Source organism: Anser brachyrhynchus (genome assembly GCF_964034855.1).
Source record: "Anser brachyrhynchus genome assembly, chromosome: 1".
Taxonomy (NCBI): Eukaryota; Metazoa; Chordata; class Aves; order Anseriformes; family Anatidae; genus Anser; species Anser brachyrhynchus.
Genome location: NC_137694.1, coordinates 149748219 through 149769839, shown reverse-complemented (window position 1 = coordinate 149769839; position 21621 = coordinate 149748219). Strand labels below are relative to the sequence as shown.

At 39.6% G+C, this 21621-nt stretch overlaps 1 protein-coding gene and 1 long non-coding RNA gene across 5 annotated transcripts in view; one reads left to right on the top strand and one right to left on the bottom strand.

Moving 5' to 3' along the window:
• Positions 1-12116, top strand: part of ANKRD10 (ankyrin repeat domain 10) — a 37785-nt gene extending 25669 nt beyond the window's left edge. For 3 of the 4 annotated variants that reach the window (XM_080605471.1, XM_080605474.1, XM_080605473.1), the window contains 3 exons: positions 3603-3838; positions 7527-7622; positions 10444-12116. In XM_080605471.1, the coding sequence (XP_080461597.1) occupies positions 3603-3838; positions 7527-7622; positions 10444-10928 (817 nt within the window). In that variant the 3' untranslated portion in view covers positions 10929-12116. The remainder of the gene's footprint in view (positions 1-3602; positions 3839-7526; positions 7623-10443) is intronic. The other variant, XM_080605472.1, reaches the window with a different exon arrangement.
• On the bottom strand, positions 11156-21351 carry LOC308200228. The gene is made up of 2 exons (XR_013955338.1): positions 20289-21351; positions 11156-12590 (listed from the first exon to the last, which is right to left on the bottom strand). It is a non-coding gene; the product is annotated as an uncharacterized lncRNA (long non-coding RNA).
• Positions 21352-21621: the final 270 nt, after the last annotated feature.

Sequence of the window (21621 nt, the reverse complement as noted above, 5' to 3'; positions counted from 1 at the left end):
GAATCTTCGATTATTTCTCCTCCTTTTTCACCTGATAGTTTGCATAATTGCAGTTCATAATCAAGGACTGACATAGAGATAGATTGCATGTAAGAGATTAAACTCCTTCTGTGTCTTACACGTGGTCAGTGCAGTGAACCATTGCTGTTTTCCTTTCCATAATAAAGTCTGTTTACATTAACAGCTTTTATATTGGCTTATGGACCTAGCAGAGCTAGCTGCTTCATTTCCAAACATTGGCATCATTTGAGGTAATTTGAGATTCAGTAGAAGTGTTCCCAGTTCCTTGTAACTGCTGCTGCAACAGGGGAGTACTACTCAAAGTCCAGATTAGTGCTTTTAAAGAGCGGTGGAATAGATGTCTGAGCTTTTTTAATTCTTTCTAGTATTCCACTTCAGCGTTTCTAGAAAGGCTGTATTAGACTGAATTTTTCTGTTACGCACTCAGAATCCTCACAGTGATGGCATTACTTCTTATTTAATTACATATTTTGGAAACACTTCTTGATGAATTCATGTCATAAAGCTATTCCAATCTGGTAAAACTGTGATACCTGTTAAGGGCTTTATCTTTCCGATTTATGCGTGGGCTAATTGAGTTTGCCATTTTTTCTTACACTTCTGATGAGCTAGTGTAGCATGGCTAGTTCTTTTAGCCATTTTTGTTCCCACTGACAGGTGGTATTTTTCCTAGAGAAGGCTTAAAAAAAGCTGCTAAAGTAGTAAAACGTTATTTTTCTAGATGTTTTTTGAGAAAATGAAACCTAAAGTTTGTGCCATTTCTGTTGACTTCTGCTTTACTCCTTCCTGAAAATATTGGAATACAAGCACGTTTAACTGAAATGTGAAAGGATTTGAAAGTCCTAGAATAATCAAGTTTCTATTAAATTCACAGAACTTGACAACTGAATGTAGAAGAATTCCTCATATTATGCCCACTGAGAGAGAGCAGAAAGAACTTTACAGTTGTTTTCTCTTGAGTAGCAGTTGGCGAGCGAGTTTCTAGAGTCATCTACATCCCCTTTTATTTGATTTTACTTTATATTTTTTCTTCTTTTTTTTGCTAACTTCCTGACAAAGTGAGTCCTTGTGAAATTGTTAGGTTAAATTCTGACTCAGATTTTTAAGAGAGAAATTTCTAAACTCTTGGAATCAAGAATGTTACATCCAATCTGCTCGAGTCCTTACAAAATCTATGCAGTATTTCTAAAGTACTTCCTTAGGACAAGTACTTTTTTGTTTGCCTGTTAGGAATAAGGTGTTTAAGAAGAAGTGGGGAGGGGAGAGATCTAAAAAAAATCTTACTAAGTTGATTACATGTTGAAATCTGCCAGACATTAATTTAGATCTCATTTCTTTTGTTTCTGGGAAACAAACTTTCTCAAAATTTTTTACATTTAGCCTTACTCTTAGGTCTTAGTTCATACATCTCCAAATGCCTCTCGCAGCTTATATCACCATTACTTTGGGAAATGATGACTTAAAGTCTGTCTTACAGTTAAATCTTACAGTCTGTTTTTATGTCTTACAGTCCATTTTTCAAAGCAGAGATATACTGTTCAGTAACATTTGCTAAAATGTAGAATTATTATCTGTTGATGTTTTATTAAATTAGGTGTTCAGTCAACACCATATTGTTTTGGTCATGTTTTTATCTTTGCATATCTTTAATTTGCTCATTTAGATTTCTTGTATTTTCCTTTTTGGGCCAGCAAATTTAAAACAGATTAGACAGAATGGAGTTATTCACTTTGTTCAAAATCAATATTGAAATACTGTATCTGTATTGCAACACAAGTAAATTAGAACTACCAGAAGAGCATTGAATGCAGGTTAGCAGGAACCTCAACAGGCCATCTAGTGTAGCATTGGAAAGGATCGACTATATTTCACAGAATTTCTGGCCTCATAGTCTGTCCTTAAAAAGGAGGAGGTGAGAAAACACTTTGCAGATTCAACAACCCTAACTAACTTCATACTCTGAAACTTTCTCCTAGTGCATTATTTGAAATATACTTTGCTCTTGTTAATCCCATTCATATACTGCCAGCACTGGATGCACAGAACATATTAGTCTCTTTGCAGCTGTCTGTTAGGTGTTTGAAGCTAATATTGCTACCCTGAGATTTCATTTCTTTTGACCAAATAGTTTTTTCAGTCTTCTAAAGTCTTGCTTTCTTGGACGCTCTTGGCTGCTGTTCTCTGGATTTTCACTAGTAGTCCAAGTAAGTGATCACTTAGAATAATTCTAGAATGGAATGAAATTACCCTGATCTTCCTAGTTAATAAGCTTTCTGATTCTGTAGTATTTCAATTTACCCTTCCAAATCTTACATAATGTAGCTGTATCCATTTACGGAGTTAGTCTTGCTGTAATAGTTTCTAAAGATTTTTCTGGTCTTTCATTGTTATAGCAAATAAATTGCAGTGTTCTAGGAAGTAAAGCTGAGCTTTGTTCCTTGTGTTCTTTGCATGAGCTGGATTGAGTTTTCTACTGCATATGAGTTACAACAGAGGAATCAGGTCTATTCATCTTCTAAATTCTCATTCTGTGGCTAGTCTCTTTCTGGATTTTCAAGTTTTAGACTTCAACTACTACAGGATATACAGTAGTATAAACTAATGAAGCCAAGAAACAAAAATCCATTTTTCTAACTAGTTAGCTATGTTTGGAAAGGAGGGAAAAAATAGGAAAGATACATTGGCTTCTTTTGCTTCACAGTCTAGTTGTGTCATTTCTAGCCTTCTTGTTGCCAGTTCTCTGTGCTTCCTTATGACAGGATTCTGTATTTCTAAGCACAGACATACTGTATGTTTGTGTAAATACATGTCCTACAGCATTCTTGCAAATTAAACCTCCACAAGTCTACATGTCTTATCTGGTTTCATTTATAAGCTCCCTGATATATTAGGATATTCAAAATCCAGTGCCATTTCTCTTGTACATGCAAAAAGTCTTGGTTCAAATAACAAAGCAAGTCCCAACACTTATGATGTCACACACTTTGAAATAAGAAACAAACCAGAAAAAAAAAAAAAAAAAAAAAGAAAACTATAAGCAAAGCATAACTAAGTATAGCACCTTATCTTTTTTTTCTATGTATGTGTATATTTTATTGTTAGGAGGAACAGTGATGTTGTTGTTACCTTAGAAACCAGAATGCCATGGACAATTGCCAAGTCATGTTAAGCTTGTTTTGAGTATTTGATCTTTTACTCAAGATATAGATTGCAAAATAAACTGCAGAAGATGGTAACGTTCAAGGCTTAAATTAGTCTGAAGTTTATGTAAAGATCAGGTCTTCAGACTATTTTAGAATAAAGCGTTTTGAGAAGTTTAAATAGGAAGATGCTTTTTTAAGGCATATAGTATATTGATTTTATTTTAAAGTGTTTTGTCTCCCAAATTTTGCTTAGAAGCCAGATGTATGTGAGAAAAGTTAAGTTAGTTATAATACTAAGATTGATAACTAATTTCTTAATGGAAATTTGCTAAGTGTATGCTTTCTCTCATCGCCAACAGATAGATAGTCAGTAAGGGCAGCAGCAGCAGCCAGCTAGGTTGATGAATGAGTGTAATTCAGTTTCTTTGTATTGTACAGCTTGAGAAATGCCAGTGGCCTGACAGCAGCAGACCTTGCACATACCCAGGGCTTCCAAGAATGTGCCCAGTTTCTCTTGAACCTCCAGAACTGTCACCTGAATCGTTACTATAACAATGGCACCTTAAATGGGGTTCATCAGAATGCAGGTCCCAATCCATTCAGTGGTGGGACAAGTCGAAAGAGATCCTTTGAAGATATGGAGTCTGCTGGAGTAAAGAAAGCTAGAACGGAAGGTGAGACACTAGAGGTAAAAGGGATGGGGTGATATTGTTGCCAAGAAAGGAAAATAAACATTTTAAAGCCTTTCAGACTGGATGTTGAGTATTATTCACAAACTCACCAACATATTTAAAATACATATGAATACAAGAGGTAGGTAAATAAAGCTTTCCATCCTTTGAAGAATATGCATATGCCATAAGATCCCTGTTAGCATCTTGGCATGTTCAGAAATTTCTATTTCCGGAGAGTTCTGCAGTTACATGATGCCAAGAATAACATGCAGAAGAGCAGCAGCTGAAATTAGCTTCTGTTCCTTCCTCAATTTCTTCTTGTTTTGGAGAGCAACATAATATTGCCTTAATTCACAAAGAAGCCCGGGTGTTCTGATGGTAATTTTCCGTTTCAGGATTCATTCACACTTCAGAAACTGTTTACTAGGCAAGATGGATGAAATAAACGTGATGCAAAAACGTTTCTCAATTGATAAAGATTGTATCTGTGACATTAAGTGAGCTTACATTAAATCTCCAGGATTTTGTTCCAAGGGGAATGGATAAGTTACAGGAAGATGTCAGACTAGAATGAATCTGGAGGATTGATATTCAGCCTTGTACGATGAGGATAACACTGCTTCCCCTGCCAGCCGTGATGGAGTAGTACCTTGATAGTTTTGGTGGCTATATGAAGAAGTCTTTTTTTTTAATTTTATAAGTACCTTGAATAACATGAGAGAGAATATCCTCTATTCCATGCTATGGTCATCCCATTAAACTCTTAATAAAAGGAGTCCAGCATTTGGTATTCAAACTTTTGTTGTTCCCACATCCAGCATTGGGAGAAGGACTTGGCAGGTCATCACTGAAGACACTTTTCGTCAGTTAAAGTTTATGTTGGTCTAACAGGTGTGGCTTCCACTAAGCCAAATAAAATGGGCTCAACTGGTGCTTAATTCCAGTTAACAAGAGTAGAAATGAGGCCAAAACAACGTTTTAAAATTGGTATAGACAATATTGATGTCATTTACGTTGTCCCTCTGTAGTATTTGCTTTAGTACTTGCCATCCAGCCACCATTTCAGCTATCCCAGAATCGGGCATTAACATGGGACTCCATGGCCAACCATAATTAGGGTATGCTGCTTTATGTGGTTGGTCTAAACTAAATACATTCCTGGTGGAGAAGAGAGCCTGTGCAGTTAAACGGAAAGGGGTTTTTTGTTTTTTTGGTTTTTTTGAAGAGTTGTTCCTTCTGAATGTTCATAACCAGCAATCTCTTAGTTTCAGAAAATTCCTCCAATCTAGTCACAAGGTTGTGTTTCCCCAAAATGTGCGGGAGTGGCACAAGGCAAGCTATCTTTATGATACATGTTGCCAAGAAATAGCAGTATCTGCATTTCCTTTCAGCATAAACAGTTGCAGCTGTGGATGGGGCAAACAAATAAAATATGTTTAAGTGAATGAGGTCTCCTAACCAAAAATGGAGATATTAGAGTAGAGAAGCAGTGGGGGTAATTTTTGAATTTTTTTTACAAGTATGATTTTTTAAGACCTTTGCAAGCAAAGGTAAATGCTTTGCTGCATTTGCTTGAAGGTTTATAGAGTAATTAAGAGGTGCATCCAAACTGTTGAAACTGAAGTTTTTGATCTGATATGTCTGCCTTCAAAGGCATCAGCTTCAGAAATATCTGTCATAATAATGCAGAAAGTCTGTTGGAGTGGGAATGAGTCACTGGTCTTGAGGCACTTTGTAAACAGTAAAGGTGAGTAATGAGAAATCATCAGTATATCTTTGTGCTTAGCTAGCCTTTTTACAAAACAATACCAATTTTTTGGCAATTTTGCCCTTATCAAAGGCACACTCTCCTATTGTCCTTTACTTTAAAACTGTTTGCATGGGAGATTCTGGATTTCAAAGAGTGCAGGTGCCCTGTGTTTGCTGGAAAGGGTAGGGTTTTGATGGCCATACCCTGAATTAGAATAATCACTCCTTTGGAAAAATCTATACGTCATGCCTAGGCACAGCATGTGCCCCTTACAATGAGACTGTAGGCAGTAGAGTTGGGAGAAATACTTGAGCTGTGCTTCACCCTTTGTCCTGAAATAGCTAAACTGGGCAGGGGGCAAGAGTTACGTACACATAATTTTGTTTATATGCACGCACATACCTGCTATCAGGCACGCAACATTAAAGCCCTTTGGCTTCAAAATTATGCAGCACTGATACCTGATACACTGCGATGGAAACGAATTATTCTCTGCTATTGGAATATAAAAATGAGCACCATAAGCTGAACTTAATGAATGCACATCTGTAGCCACTCCTGGTGCAGGACAGCATTCAGAATGTACACCAGATAGTTTTGGCTTAGAAACATTAGCAGGATTTTACGTCCATTTTTCTGAAATCGGATCCAGCAACTTCTTCCTGCTTCCCAGGCTGCTTGGTGCACGGGGTCAAATGCAAAGGCGATGCACAGCAGGCCAACCGCTCGCATGGGTGCGTTTGTCACAGTCCTATCCCTGTCCATCTAGCTCCTGGCCCTTGGCAGACTGCCCTGCGTGCTCCACACAACGCTGGCTTGCTGTGCGCAAGAGGTGACCCGACTGTCAGCATCGTGGCTCTCAACGTGGCTGCTGCTGCATGCCCTTTGTGGGATGGGGACAGGGAACTGCTGGGTGTACCCTTGGATGTGCCAGCGTGGAACTGCACGTCATATTCCTCTGGGTAGCTGCAGAAAACACCTTTCCCTTCCTGGTTTAGGGTGATGTGAGGTTCACTGATCCAAGGCCCTGGTCTCCTTTAAGCCCTGTGTGAGCTCTTTGGCCCTGAAACACGTTTGTGATTGCTGAAGGTTCCTTACAAACAAGTAGTCTACTAAATTTCTGTTGTGCCCAAGGTAATGCAAGTTGACTCGCAGTCTACTATTGTAGCCCTTTAAAACATAACGGTGAGTGTATGCAGGGTACAAAAAGGTGAAAAGGTGTGTTAGTGTCAGTGTGAGAGCAGTGCAGGATCTGCTGGGCTAATACCGGAGGAGTGCTGTGGCTGGTAGCTATAAGAGACAGTGCAGTCAAGCCCGTCTGGCTTCTTAAAGCATTTCCCACAGCAGTCTAGCCACTTTTTGGCTTTATCAGAAAAGAGATCGGTTTGTTCAGCTCTTGAAGGGATCCCTGGAGCAGTCTTGTGTGGCTGGGATGTGGGTTTCTGGAACTGGGAGCCAAGGAGGGAGCAGTCCCAGCTGGCCAGGCAGACATCCTCTGGGATAGAGACTGCTGTTTATCCATCGGGCATGCTGTAAAGCCTAAAGATGGGTAACCTAAATTACTCTTTAGTCAACCTATTAGTACGTCAGGCTAATAACTGCTTGATATACAGGTGCAAAGTCTGATAGGTGCTCTGGTAATTCTCCATTTTGAGGGATAAAAATGGAAATGCAACTACTGAGCATTTGCTTATTGCACATTTGGAATCTCAAAACACATCAGAAGCTTTCAGTGGGCAGCCTGGTCTGTTGGGAGGTGTCCCTGCCCTTGGCAGGGGGGTTGGAACTTTGGCTTTAAGGTCCCTTCCAACCCAAACCATTCTGCGATTCAAAGATCTCTATGTAGAAAGTTTTTGTTTTAATAACCAAAATACTCATCTGTTGGCTGAATGTTCAAGTGTGCACCAGTGACTAAGCTTACCTCTTTTTCTTAACCAGCTTACAGCTTTGATGGCTTAATACCAATGATGAATGGAGGAGTTGAGGACGATGCTGACAATATGCACGTTGACAGAGAGTTTGCTGTTGTATCAGGTGGGAGTGGACAGTTTCCTGTTAACTACAACAACATTCAAATGGTTGAAGACACCAAACAACAGGAGAGTAGTTCTGTTGGACCAAAAGAAATTGAAATATACACTGTTTCTGCAATGCAAACGCCTTGTCGTTGCAAGAACCAATATGCATTTTATTTTTAAGTATAAGACTTAATTCTTTAATTTTGCACCTTGTCATCTAGAGTCTTGAAAACTGTTGTATTGCTGTAACGCCCACTATTCTGGGGTTTTAGTGGGTATCTAAAATTAGCTGTTTCATGACAAATATTGTAATGGTGAAAGAGAAGGTTTGTTGGTAGTTCTCAGATAAACAGAAATTGACAATGGCTGTTTCACTTTTAACTTAAGGCTTGTATTATGTTGTGCCTTGCTTTTAGTTGCTATGATTTCAGGTTAAAGAAAATTCAGAAACAATTTAAATGAATCATTTCATTTCCATTAAATAGATTTAATTGCTAATAAGATTTGATAGGGAAACATTGTAGCACTTACATAGCTTTGAAAATAGTATAACAACTAAACTATATTCAAAATAGTTCAAAAAATGCTATATAGGGTAGTCTAGACACACATAGTGTGTTTAAAATTTATTCAGACAGCAATATAAGTGCAGGATCCTGCTATGAGCAAATCTGTGGTTTTTAATGCAAATAAAAAGCTGCATATTGCTGGTCTTAAACTGGTATTTGGAACTAAAGTACCTTGGAAAATTGTTTGGACTTTGTACGTTGATCTTCATGAAACAGTCATAATGTTAGTAGTGTTAGTGAATATTAATAGTCTAAGATTTTTTCAGGGCTGCTGAATCAAGATGCTTTTGGTAACCCCGGGGTGTTTATAGAGTTACTATTATAGTGCGTTATTATTATATTGAGAAATGAATTTCTTAGTGTGTTCTGTGATAAAAATGTTTATGCTTTGTACCACAGATCAGATTCGCCAAAGGGAATGATAACGGATAGATATTTTAATATATTAGAAGTAATATATATACATATATATACAGTCAGTACTTAAAAAGTAGATTATGATATTTTCCAGTGATAATTACCAAGTGTTCTTATTTATGGAAAAATGATTGTCTTTCATGAATATTCTTTATTACTATAGGTGCTAATTTTTAAAAAGTAGTAACATTCTATAATTATCACTAGAATTATTCATTACCTACTTTTGCGTATTAACTAACAATAGTGCCATTTTTATTAAATTTGATTTGGCAAAGCCAGCCTATGAGGGTTTATTTTTAAACAGTTAACATTTTGCACTTTTCAGTTAATAAACACTATCTGAAATTCCTTCTGTGCGTTTTCATCACTGAAGTATTAGCTCTGATGTCTTGATGGGTTTGGGTGCTTTTTTTCCACCTTTAGTAAGAATTTGTGGTTAGCAAGTTCAGTTGATGTGGTTATTTTAACTCATGAAGGGATGAAACAGGAAATTCTGGTTAGTATATCCACCAACTTAGAAAATTAATACATTTCTTGGCATTGTGTATTGCTGTATGTGAAGTATCAGTATCGTAATCCATATTTCAAATCATATCCATGTGGAGGACTAATAGAGAACCAAAGCTTCTGGTTCTTCCTTGTCAAACAGTGGTACTCATAATACATCACTTAAGCAAAAACCCAGAGTTTTATAATTGTGGAAAGTTACCCACAGACTAACTTATGGGCTTGATTTGGAAATACAGAGTAAATACAACCCTGTTTTGCACATAGGTTTATGCATTCGTGTATACTCAAACATATGTGCACGTATCCAAGCTCAAGAACAATGTAAAATCTTCAAATGTTACCTTATAGGTCTGTATTTCTACGTTTGCCTTGCTAATCTTTACTAGTAGGCGTTTTTAAGGCAGAATATATCATGCAGCTTTTGAGCTAGTACTTTTGAGTACCACTGCAAAAAAATACATTTCAGACACACTGCTGAAATCTGTTAATGGAAATAATAATTATTGTACTAATTACTAAATTCAAAAGAGAAATTGCTTTAAAACAGTTGTCTCTTTTTTTGCATGCACATTTTTAGAATTTTGTTTCCTGCCATTAACCTTTTTTAGTCTTCTGTGCACTCTGCTGTTGCTATTGTATGGCCTTTTGCATGTGGATTGTACAGATGTTACTATAAACTCATTAAATATAAACCTGCTCACGATCTTATCTAGCAGGCTGCTAGATAAACTGAAGTACTTTCTGAATAAAGGAACTTTGAAACATTTTATGTTAGCCTCCCAACATAATATTTCTTTTTTTTTGGCCTACTTCAGAGTATACCATGCTGTGAGAGTGACCGCTGAAAAGAAAAAAATAGAAAATAAAAAAAAAATAAACACAGATTAATTATTACTGAAAATAAAAGAAAAGAAAAAAACAACTCATCACCCTCTCACAGATACTCAGTTCTTGTACATATATATTCTTTTATCCCATGAGGGCACTACATTTAGGATGGAAAGAAGCCTTTTATTCCACCTTTCAAAATGCTGTCCGGAATGCTGCCTGCTACACTTGTTTCATAGAGTTAAATGAAATCATTTCTGAGCAGTTCACCTTGTCTTTGAAAGGTTAATACGAGTATATTTGCACATTGAACGTAGGTAGATTTCGACATCACAATCCTTGACTCAAGCTTAGTGATCAGCTCTCCTTACTTTGAACTACCTATGTTGTTGCAAATAAAGAAAGGGTAGATTTATTTACAAAGCTGTGTATGGAAACGTTTTTAAAATCAGTGGAGTATAGTGGAGACATTTTGATGTATTTCGATTTATTCTTAATTTTTGGTGACAGGTGTATTTCTTAATGCAGATATGAATAGCAGTAGCTCCATATTGAATGCACTGACAAATGGATGTGCCATCAATGGACATTTGGATTTCACCGCCGCACAACAGCTCAGTGGGATGGATGCCAGGCGTGAGGAGTGTTTAACAATAACACCTAACGGAATCATTCCTGGAATAACTTCTCCCGGTAGGCATCGAATTCATACCAGTAATGGCACCGAGGAGGCGGAAAAGGCCATGAATAATCCCACTGATATGTGTGGGTCTCTTCATCTGAATGGAAGCCCGAGTAGCTGCGTTTCTAACCGGCCCTCGTGGGTGGAAGACCCTGGAGATACTTTGCACTATGGACACTACCATGGTTTTGGGGATACTGCTGAAAGCATCCCCGAGCTTAGTAGTGTTGTTGAGCATTCCAATTCTGTTAAAGTTGAACAGAGGTATGACAATACTGTCTTAGGCACAATGTATTTGTACCATGGTTCCTAGATCAATGACCTTTATATCAAATGCATATTGAAATTGCTACCAAATGAATCTGGGGGGACAAAATCCTCACATAGCATTAAATTTGAAGATTGCAACTTATTGCTATTTTTACACTTTGTTTATATGAAAAGTAAACCTTTAATTTGACAGCCTTATACAATAGTTGTAGTTTGTTGCATGTATGGGGCTTATTTAGTGATAAAATAGGTGCTGTTATGATGGAATGGTTATTTTCATTTTTTATGGAATGTTCTGGTTTTGTATTTTTTTATTTCTCAGCTTGTGAACACTATCTTTCCCTTTTTAGAGCTGTTTCCCCTTTTATTAAAACAACGTTTAAATGAATTTTGTGAAGAAAATGTTACATATGTGCATACTTAGAAGTAAAGATTTTCCTTTTCCCTATCTTCTGCTGAAGCTATGGTAGCAATATCAATGCCAGCTATCACTATGCAAGGTTGAAAAGTGGCAATCTTACGGAGCTTCTCTGACTTTACGGTTTTGTACATTTGTTCAGTATAATTAGATGTTCATCTTTACATTTTTTGAGCAAGTTGTTTAAAAATGTGGAGACGAAATTTGGAAAAAGTTAAACATTAACTTTTCCGTAGCATAGGAGTGCTTTTTATTGTTGTTGGGCTCTTTGCATTATAGAGTGGGAAGGTGGGTTGCCTTTGTTCAGTCGCAGTTGGGTGTGCCTCAGGTTAGTTCTGAATTTGTGGCATCTTCCTTTTGCTTCTCTTCTTTATGTGTATGCTTGATATTTTACCATAGCTCACAGACTGGAGGCATGTTGGCACTGTTCTGCTTTGTATGCAGTTTAAAATTACTGTTACTTGTTAGAGAATTTGCCAGGTCAAAATATTTGAGTTTGACTGTCTTGGATATACATTTATTGTCCTTTTTTTAACATGCTTTGAAAATGTAATGTTGTGTACTCCGGGCTATGCTCATGGATATACATTGTATTTAAAGCTTAATACACAAATCAAAATTCATATAAGTGCACTATATGAGCACTAATAATATAAGTTGCTGCTTTGTGATATGATAAATGAAGAGTGGGTGGGAAGAATATGGTAAATGAGATAAGCCCTCTGAATTGTGTTGATTTTTTTGTTTGTTTTGTTTAAAAAGGGACCTTTACAAATTGGATTTAAAAAATAAACATATTACATTGTATCTGAATACCGTGTTTAGACATTATATTTTTGTTGGCAATTTGAGCAAGTCCTTAATAGCTTTAAATCATGTTTCTCTGTGATCTTTCTCAGTGCAACTGTAGAACTGCTTAATTTCGTCAATGTGTGGAAGCAAATGTGAACAACTGAGTAAGTTGTCCTTGACTGAATCACAGAAACACACACAAGATATTCTGAATGTAAAGGTTGTATCAGCCCTGAACTGCAAAAACACGTTAAAAACACTGGCTGTCTGATTTTCCTGGAAACTGTACTCTCCCTTGAACATTTTCACATAAAATGGTACAGACTGCAGAGAAGTCAATATTTTAAACACACTTTACACTCCGTGTGGTTCACCATACAATACCTGCGGTGTATTCAGATGGAGAGCTGCATTCTCGCTGAGCTGCCCTGGTAGGAAAATTGAGCGGGCATTTTGCAGATTGTTGGCCAGACCAGCAAAATTCCTTGGTGCCTTCTGCAGACAAACAGGATGATTAAGGAAAGGTGAATCCCACCTGAGACAAGCTATTTCTGGCATGCATGTAACTATTTGCATGTGCTTGAAGAACTGCATCCGGGCTGTGTTCTTAGATTTAATTTGCTGATGTGGTGCCTAGAGGCACGTGCTGTTGCCATCATGCTAACAAAAGACATTAGCTTAAATTTGTTGTTGTGCTTGGTTTGGGGATTTTTTTTTAGTATTTCCAGAGTTTGCTGCATGTGCTTGTTTTTTTGTTTTTCTAATACATCAAAGCATCTTATAATAAGCATTGTCATCTTAAGTACTTAGCTATAAACTGAATCCTCAAGGATTTTCTTTGGGTATCAACTAAGTTTGCATGTGTCTGTTCACATATTAAAATTTTAGGTACATGACTCTAACATGACAAGATTTGTAGTCTGTAAGACACGATCTTTAGAACTGTGTACACTCAGGTTTCATTTACTTTTCACATCTCTTCACCTTAAAATACTTTGGAAGACGCTGTGTTTCAAATTCAAAGAGAGGGCTTGCAGCTTTACTTTAAAAAACACTTCTTGTGAATTCATCTGTGTGTGTGTGTTCAGCCATATGTTAGTAGACACACGGATTTCAAGGTGTGTATCTGCTGACAGGCACAATGGAAGCTAAATACTAAATTCTAATTAAATGCAGAAGACCAATGAAGACCATACGACGTAGACGTGCTGTGTGGGTTTGCTAGGTAGCTTCCATTACTGGTAATGTTGCAAAAGGCAGAAGTCTGTGACAGTATGATCTCTGACACGAGCTGAGATGTAGAGTTCTTTAAACACAAAAAAGTATAAGAATTCTGAGACTGCCTTTTTTACAGGTGCTTTTTGAGACAATATCAGAGGCCAACCAAAATCTTGTTTTTAAATTGTTCCATAAATTTTCAGTACAACATGAAATAGTCATCAAATCACAGCATGGTTGAGGTTGGCAGATACGTGCGCATGAGTAGGGTACTGTTACAAACCCATAGCACCCTCTGGAATTTACTGTTTTCCAATTTAACTTGTAGTTTCAAGTGTATGCAGGCAATAAACCTGTAAAAGTAACGAAGCTAATGGACCCAATTGCATCACTGGCTGGTGAGGAATTACTAGATTAAGAATTTATACCGTCAAGTGTGGACTTAGTTGTAGCAGGTATAATCATGTCTTTGTACATTTAATCACCGATGACACAGAGGCATTATTTTAAAATATTTTGCTGTTAAAATACTGAGGACTTTTCTGGGTTTGCTTCATTAAACCAGCTGAGAAATTCTAAAAGCCTGGTAGGGCTCACAAGCCCTCTTCAGGCCTGCACAATGAAGTTTCAGATGCTGTTAACAGAGTCACGGAATCATGCAATGTCCCGAGTTAGAAGGGACCCACGAGGATCACTGAGTCCAACTCCTGGCACCACACAGGACCACCCAAAAACAAAGCCCAATGTCTGAGAGCCTTGTCCAAACGCTCCTTGAACTCCAGCAGGCTCGGTGCCATGACCACTGCCCTGGGCAGCCTGTCCCAGTGCCCGACCACCCTCTGGGCGCAGAACCTTTCCCTAACACCCAGCCTGACCCTCCCCTGTCCCAGCTCCATGCCGTTCCCTCGGGTCCTGTCGCTGTCCCCAGAGAGCAGAGCTCAGCGCCTGCCCCTCCGCTCCCCTCGTGAGGGAGCTGCAGGCCGCCATGAGGCCTCCCCTCAGCCTGCTCTGCTCTGGGCTGAACAAACCAAGGGACCTCAGCTGCTCCTCATACATCTTCCCCTCCAGACCCTTTCAAGGCTTTTATCAGCTGACCATTGTTCTATGTGATGCTTTGTCTTAGCATTGTTTTGGTTCTGGGAATGGTCCTCTGAAACTAAAGTTCACTTTCTAGATTTCTGCTTTCACCTAGATTTAACACCATCGCCCTTCCACGTACTTCATATGGAATGCACTGCCCAGTTACTGTCAGCATCCTCTTGGTTGCCCCCGTGACTGAGGTTTGATTTTGTGTGAAATTTCAGTTGATTTTTTTCCAGTTTATATAGATGTTTTTGCCCTAATTCTCCCCAAATGTAACTGCTCTCCTATTTTGTTTTTCAAAACCATCCGCAAAGTTTGGGCAGAAATATAAATAATTATAGATTCAGGCTGTAGTTTGATATGGAAAATTTCTGACCAAGTAGTTTAAGCTTGGTGATGCTGGAAGAGAAGAACAGTTCTTTTAGGGGAGTTTTAGACACCTTTAAATATTGTTTCAGTCTTTAATATTTTTAAAGCTCTAGCTCATGCTTACAGATAAAATATTAGTCTGGCGTTCTAGAAGTTGTGAAGGAAGGCTCTAACTTGAAATACATCTATCAGATCAGATGACACTCAGCTTTGAGACCCATTGCAAAGGATTTCAGACCCTGTAAAGTTTTCTAAATGTTGTTCTTGCACCTGACTGCAGTCGGACCTTGATCCCTGTTCAGATTCACATTCCTTAAGCTAGCAAAAGATTCTGAGTCTACTTTATTAAACTTATTTAACAAACTATCCTTCTGCAATCTGAAGTTGTACCCCACTTTAATATTTACAGTCAAAGGATAAATCAGTAAGGAGTTTTTACCATTCGGGTTATAAAGGTAACACATCTGAAAGAGCTACCTCATAAACATCAAAGTAAGTCCTGAGCACAAAACAAATCTAGAATTAATTGCTGTCCTGTATGCAGTACAAGTTTTTATTAGCAACGCACACTTTTTGAAGTACAGCCTCACACACTTCTACACTTACTTTTTGTCCAGCCATTTTTTCTAGCCTGTGAAAAACTGTGTTCTTAGGGGAAAAAAAAAAAAAAGAAGAAGAAGAAAAAGGAAACCAAACACCCCCCAAACTTTTTGTAGCATTTTTTCCCCAGCAAAAGTGCTGTTCATGCCAGCACATCCAGGGCATTGAGTCCTCTAAGTCCCTCATCCCCCTTGGCACTGGGCAATCGGCAGCAGTGAGTGAAGCAGCTGGGCGGATCCTCCCACACTGCGGGCTGTGGCACATGCTCCAGACTCCCACTGGCCCCTTCAAATATTGAGAGATTTTGTTCAGGGTGCTTATGACCATAGTGGAAGAAAAATAATTTAAAAGCATTGTAGTAGTAGTAGTAGTAGTAGTAGCAGCAGTAGCAGTAGTAGTAGTAGTAGCAGTAGTAGTAGTAAACCTTCCCTAGCATTCTTTTATGTGAATTTTCTTGTTATTTGGCTCTACCTCTCAGGTAAAGTTACAGCTAAAACAAAATCTCTTGATGCTCCAAGGAGCAAGTCCTGGGTGCCTTGGTTTGGAGGCAGGTGAGCTGGGGATGGAGCAGTGGTGCAGATTTCCTACCAGATTGCTAAGAGAGAAGAGAGTGGGGACTTCCCATGCTGGGCAGCACCTAGAGCTGCAGCAGTGATACTGCTGTGACAAAAGAGATGGTGGTGGAAGAAGGCACCCCAGGAGCACCCTACCTGCTTGCTGCCACTGGCCTGGGGAGCGCAGATCCACAGGGCAGGAAAGCTTTGAGTCCCAGCCCAACCAAGAAAAGACAAGGAGGCTTGTGTGAGTAGGGTTTGCTTTTCCTGGCAATTGGGAACTATATTTCTGCCACGCTGCTTAATGACTCCCAGATATTTCACACCTTCCATTCCCTGAGCTTTCTGTCTCAAAACAGTGACCAGACACACACTGCTGGCTTCACAATGGAAAAGAAAAGGAAAAAAGAAAAAGAAAAGAAAAAAAGAAAAGGAAAAGGAAAAGGAAAAGGAAAAGGAAAAGGAAAAGGAAAAGGAAAAGGAAAAGGAAAAGGAAAAGGAAAAGGAAAAGGAAAGGAAAAGGAAAAGGAAAAGGAAAAGGAAAAGGAAAAGAGAAGAGAAGAGAAGAGAAGAGAAGAGAAGAGAAGAGAAGAGAAGAGAAGAGAAGAGAAGAGAAGAGAAGAGAAGAGAAGAGAAGAGAAGAGAAGAGAAGAGAAGAGAAGAGAAGAGAAGAGAAGAGAAGAGAAGAGAAGAGAAGAGAAGAGAAGAGAAAAGGAAAAGAAGAGAAAAGAAGAGAAAGAAGAGAAAAGAAGAGAAAAGAAGAGAAAAGAAGAGAGAAGAGAAGAGAAAGAGAAGAGAAGAGAAGAGAAAGAGAAGAGAAGAGAAGAGAAGAGAAGAGAAGAGAAGAGAAGAGAAGAGAAGAGAAGAGAAGAGAAGAGAAGAGAAGAGAAGAGAAGAGAAGAGAAGAGAAGAGAAGAGAAGAGAAGAGAAGAGAAAAGGAAAAGAAGAGAAAAGAAGAGAAAAGAAGAGAAAAGAAGAGAAAAGAGAAGAGAAGAGAAGAGAAGAGAAGAGAAGAGAAGAGAAGAGAAGAGAAGAGAAGAGAAGAGAAGAGAAGAGAAGAGAAAGAAGAGAAGAGAAGAGAAGAGAAGAGAAGAGAAGAGAAGAGAAGAGAAGAGAAGAGAAGAGAAGAGAAGAGAAGAGAAGAGAAGAGACGAGAAGAGAGGAGAAAGAAAAAAGAAAAGAAAAGAAAAAAGAAAAGAAAAGAAAAGAAAAGAAAAGAAAAGAAAAGAAAAGAAAAGAAAAGAAAAGAAAAGAAAAGAAAAGAAAAGAAAAGAAAAGAAAAGAAAAGAAAAGAAAAGAAAAGAAAAGAAAAGAAAAGAAAAGAAAAGAAAAGAAAAGAAAAGAAAAGAAAAAGAAAAGAAAAGAAAAGAAAAGAAAAGAAAGAAAAGAAAAGAAAAGAAAAAAGAAAAGAAAAATTACAATAGTTCATAGCAGTACCTGACACTTGGAGTATTGGAGTATGTATCCAAAAGTTTTGCCACAATGAAAATCATGTTTTCTATACATAGCACCCACCCCTAAAAGCATAATGATGCTACCTGTAGGGTGACAGTAAAAAAGTAGCCATCCTCTCTCTCCAGGAAGCCCAGATGTAATGAGTAGCTTTATTTTGGTGCCGTGGGACTCAGCTGCACGCACTGGGCTTCGCGGCCGTGCCCAGGTCAGCAGGAGCCGGCCCTGCTGCCTGTAGTGCCAGCAGCAGGGCCACGCAATCGTCACGATGGTCCGTCCCTGGAGCCATCGCTACCCTGACCAGCGCTACACAAGAAAAATGACCAGATTCCAAGTGCTGAGCAAAATATTAAGTTGCATAGCATCGGTCATATTTCTTCTTGCCAGGCTACAGCTGTAAGTTAAAGAAGGAAAACGCATTATTCTGAATGTTTCATCCTGCAAAGGCAGGATGTAATCGTACTGCAGGGGAAGGAACACGTTAACACCGCTCTTCCCTCGACGCTACTGAAAGGTCAAGCATTGTTTGCAGGTGCTAGCTGGCAGCTCGGTCACACCAAACACACGTGTGCCTTCCCGTGGCTACTGCAAAATCTGCAAAATTAATGGCGCCTGCAGTTTTTGCCGAGTTTCATTCTGGGGGAGGAGGTTGGGGTTTGTTTTTATTTTATTCTCATTATTTCTAGAAGGTGTTGGGAGCTGGATTGGGTCCTCAGCAACATTTGACACATAGCTTGGCATCCCAGTCTTCTCTTTTTCATATTTGACACATTGTACAGCACAGCACATTTTATAAAAATCAGTACCAAAAAGACAAAATATAAAGATCAGGTAGGTACTCAATGTAAGAAGAAACAAACAAAAGTATAAGCATGATGCAGAGAAACATTTCTTTCAATGGTAGCTCCTGGGTAGGTCAAGCAACACTCCAAACAACAAGATATCAACGCAACAGCAACACAAACAATAAGACAGCCAACTAGAAAGTTCTGTAAATTAAAGTAAATGTAAAACCTTCAGGATTTTGTTATATATAATCCAGCTGATAAAATGCCTAGGGATGTATTTATTGGACTGCATTCATAATTAATGTTTCAAATCTGCATTTTCAGCTGAAATTCTAGTAGGGATAAATCATGGAAGTGTCTTCCACTCCCTGACAGATTGAGCACTGTCATGCTAGAGACTGTCACCATTTGCCAGATGGATTTTCACTCTCCGTCTTGGAGCATCATCCTGCAAAGGTACAGATTGGCTTTGCTGACAGTAGCCAAGTGCAACATTTGTGTAAAGAATTTATTGTCACATAGGTGGAGGGGATGATGGCTTTTTTGAATGCATAGCAGTTCTTTTGTTGTGTGCACGAGCAGTGCTGCCTCCGTCAATAAACATCACTGTCCTCTGCCTTCTGGAACATGGCAATTTTGCAGGAGGCAGAAATACTCCCACCAGTGCATTGGAGCTCGGTGCCCGGTCATGTTGTGGCTCTGGACCAGACGGCTTCCCAAAAACAGCGAGGGCCAGGGGAGCTGATAGGCACCTAGGCACTGCTTGTGGTGGCCTGAAGCCGGGACACCACCGTGACACATGCCTGGACCAAGGAGCTGCAGAAATGCTCCTGGAAGCTGCTGGGCAGAACAGGTTTTTTATCTGAAAAACTGATTTCCAACTTCGGTGCGTTTCTCAGGGTGTCAGGATGCTGCTCAGACCAGCACTGCACAGCCCCAGATGGACAAGTGCCAGCTGGGAGCTTTGTAACCAGGTCAGTGTGGCACTGAGCCCAAAATAATACGCCCTGTTTGTTAGGTCTTTGGTACGCTGTCAGGTTAAGCCTGCCGTGGCCTCAATAGTAAAAGGCAGAGCAGCTGAGGGAATAATCCTGCTGAACCCAAAGCCAGGAGAATAAGATCATCCCTCAGACTAAACTTGCTCAATGAAAGAACTGATACTCACATGTGTGACCTCTTGCACAGGACAACTGAGTAGTACAGGACTAAGGAGAGCAAATATGAACATGAGCTCCTCATCCTGAAAGACTTCGAGGAAATGGCCACTGAACTCACCATGCAGTAAAACAAAAGAAGCACGAAGGTGGCCTCCTGAATAAGGGCTTCTCCTTGAGAAAGAGATCCTCAAGGATTCACTAGAGCTTTTCCAGTGTAGAAAGACATATCTGAGGCAGCAGAGATTTGGGGAACCAATAAAGGAACACAGGCCAAGCAAAGTAAGGTGATGAAAATACTCAGCTTGTTCTACTGGTCTGAGAGCAAAGTAGTCACCTCTTTGCCACAAGTGGTACCAACAACATTATTATCACTAGCGAGTTTTCAAATTATAGATAAAATGAGTTGTCCTGTATCTGTCCTATTTATATATAGCTGTCCTATAGAGACCATACTATGTAAAGCATTGAAGGATTTCAGTATAGATGTGCTCCCACATCGTGTAGATTCAGATGCTAGACTCAAAATTCATTTGTACCAAATTTAAGCAATTTATGCAGGCACAGGCATTCGGACGTTTTAGATCATTGCCTGGCTCTGACAGGAAAACCACTTAAAATTACAAAGGCTGAAATCTATATAAAGCAAAACTACTTTTGAACAAAGATAAACGCTACCAGAAATGGTATTCAATTAATGGCACTCCAGGACAATGCTTGACATCGATTTATGCATATACTCTCCAACCTGTAGCTTCAGGTGTATTACTTCTGGGAGCAGCAGAAAGAGCAGCATGGGAAAGAAAGAAAAAAAAAAAGAAAAAAGAAAAAAAGAAATGCAAAGACCAAAGTCTGCTATGACCAGCAAGATAAAACCTGTCCAGACTTAGAGCAGAGTTACACATTTCACAGCTGTATGTTTTCAAAAGGACAAAGCCCACACCTGGCACAAAGGACACACAATGCTCCTATTACCTGATAGAGGTGTTGAGTTTCCCTTTGGTGAAACAGCAAATAAATTTGCCCAATCTAAGCCCAGCACAGGCTTGAGGAACTGTAAAATGCTTCTTACTGATGGTCAGCAGCAGAAGTCTGTGGGGGCTGGTGGGCATCAGGACGTCTCCAAACCTCCAAGCTATTAGCACAGTCTCCTGCCACCATGCCTGGGGCACCATTAAAGTGGCTGAAATACTGCATGCACAGCAAGGCTGACGGCTGTAAGGCCCTCCATGTCTTCAGGGCCTGGGCGAGTGTCACCTGGAAGATGTGAGGGGCAGCCAGGGCCTGCTCGGGGTGGCCTGTGCTGGCTCGGGGTGTCAGGGCAGGCTGGGCTTCACTCGGGCCCTCTCCTGTACCCCCACATGTGTCCCACCATGCCTGCCCTCAGGAGGAGGACAGTCAGCGTGAACTTCCTTCAGGTGTGGCCTTGTGGCCCACAGCTCAGCCCCAGTGCAAGTTGTGCGTTGAAAGTTGACTTGTGCTGCCCTCCTCTTGGCCATCCCCAGCCAGCCTGACCAGCTTCTTCAGCTCTCCTCCTCTCTCTGTGGGCTCTCCATCCGTGCTGTGTGTCGGCCTTGCCTGTGGAAACACCACTGCTCTTTCTTTCCAGCCCACACAACTGAAATCATCTGCTCGTGATTCAGTCATTTTTCACTAACTTTTGTGTCTCTGGCTATCATGTTGGCCTTCACTACCTCTCTGACTTCTTGTACTGCCTGCCTGCGTGCACCAGTCATCTCTTGTCCTGGATGTTGTTTTAATTCTGTGTTTCGGTGGCGTCTAGCACAGTGAAACTCTAGTCTAATGGTAAGTCTTCCAGGAGTGATAGCAATAATGACAACAGCAGCAACAGCACTAATAAATTAAGAAAATAACCAGGGACTCATCTACTCCACGGTACGATGGGACAGGATGCCACAGCACACAGCAGCAATTCCAATATCTGGTGACAGTAATACTGTGATGTATTATTTTCCTCCTCCTTGTTTACATGCTCTCCATAGAAATGTTTCTGAAAATATCAATTAATACATATGTTATTAATTCTGTCCCACTGTGGTTATTTGTAAGAAGAGGCTGATTTATTATGTATTTAAAAAAAGCCTTCCTCCAAATCCTACTCCTATAGCATGTCAGGCTCAAAATCTCCTTTTTTTTTAACCTCACCTGAGGTGTTATTTTCAGATCCCCTTCTGGGTTCCAGTCAACATGAACAGGTAGGGTTCCCCAGAGCCCATCTGTAGGTACCCTATTTCTTGTCTGCGGCCAGGACTCCAGCTCTGCTCTCAGCCTCCTCCTGATTCTCCAT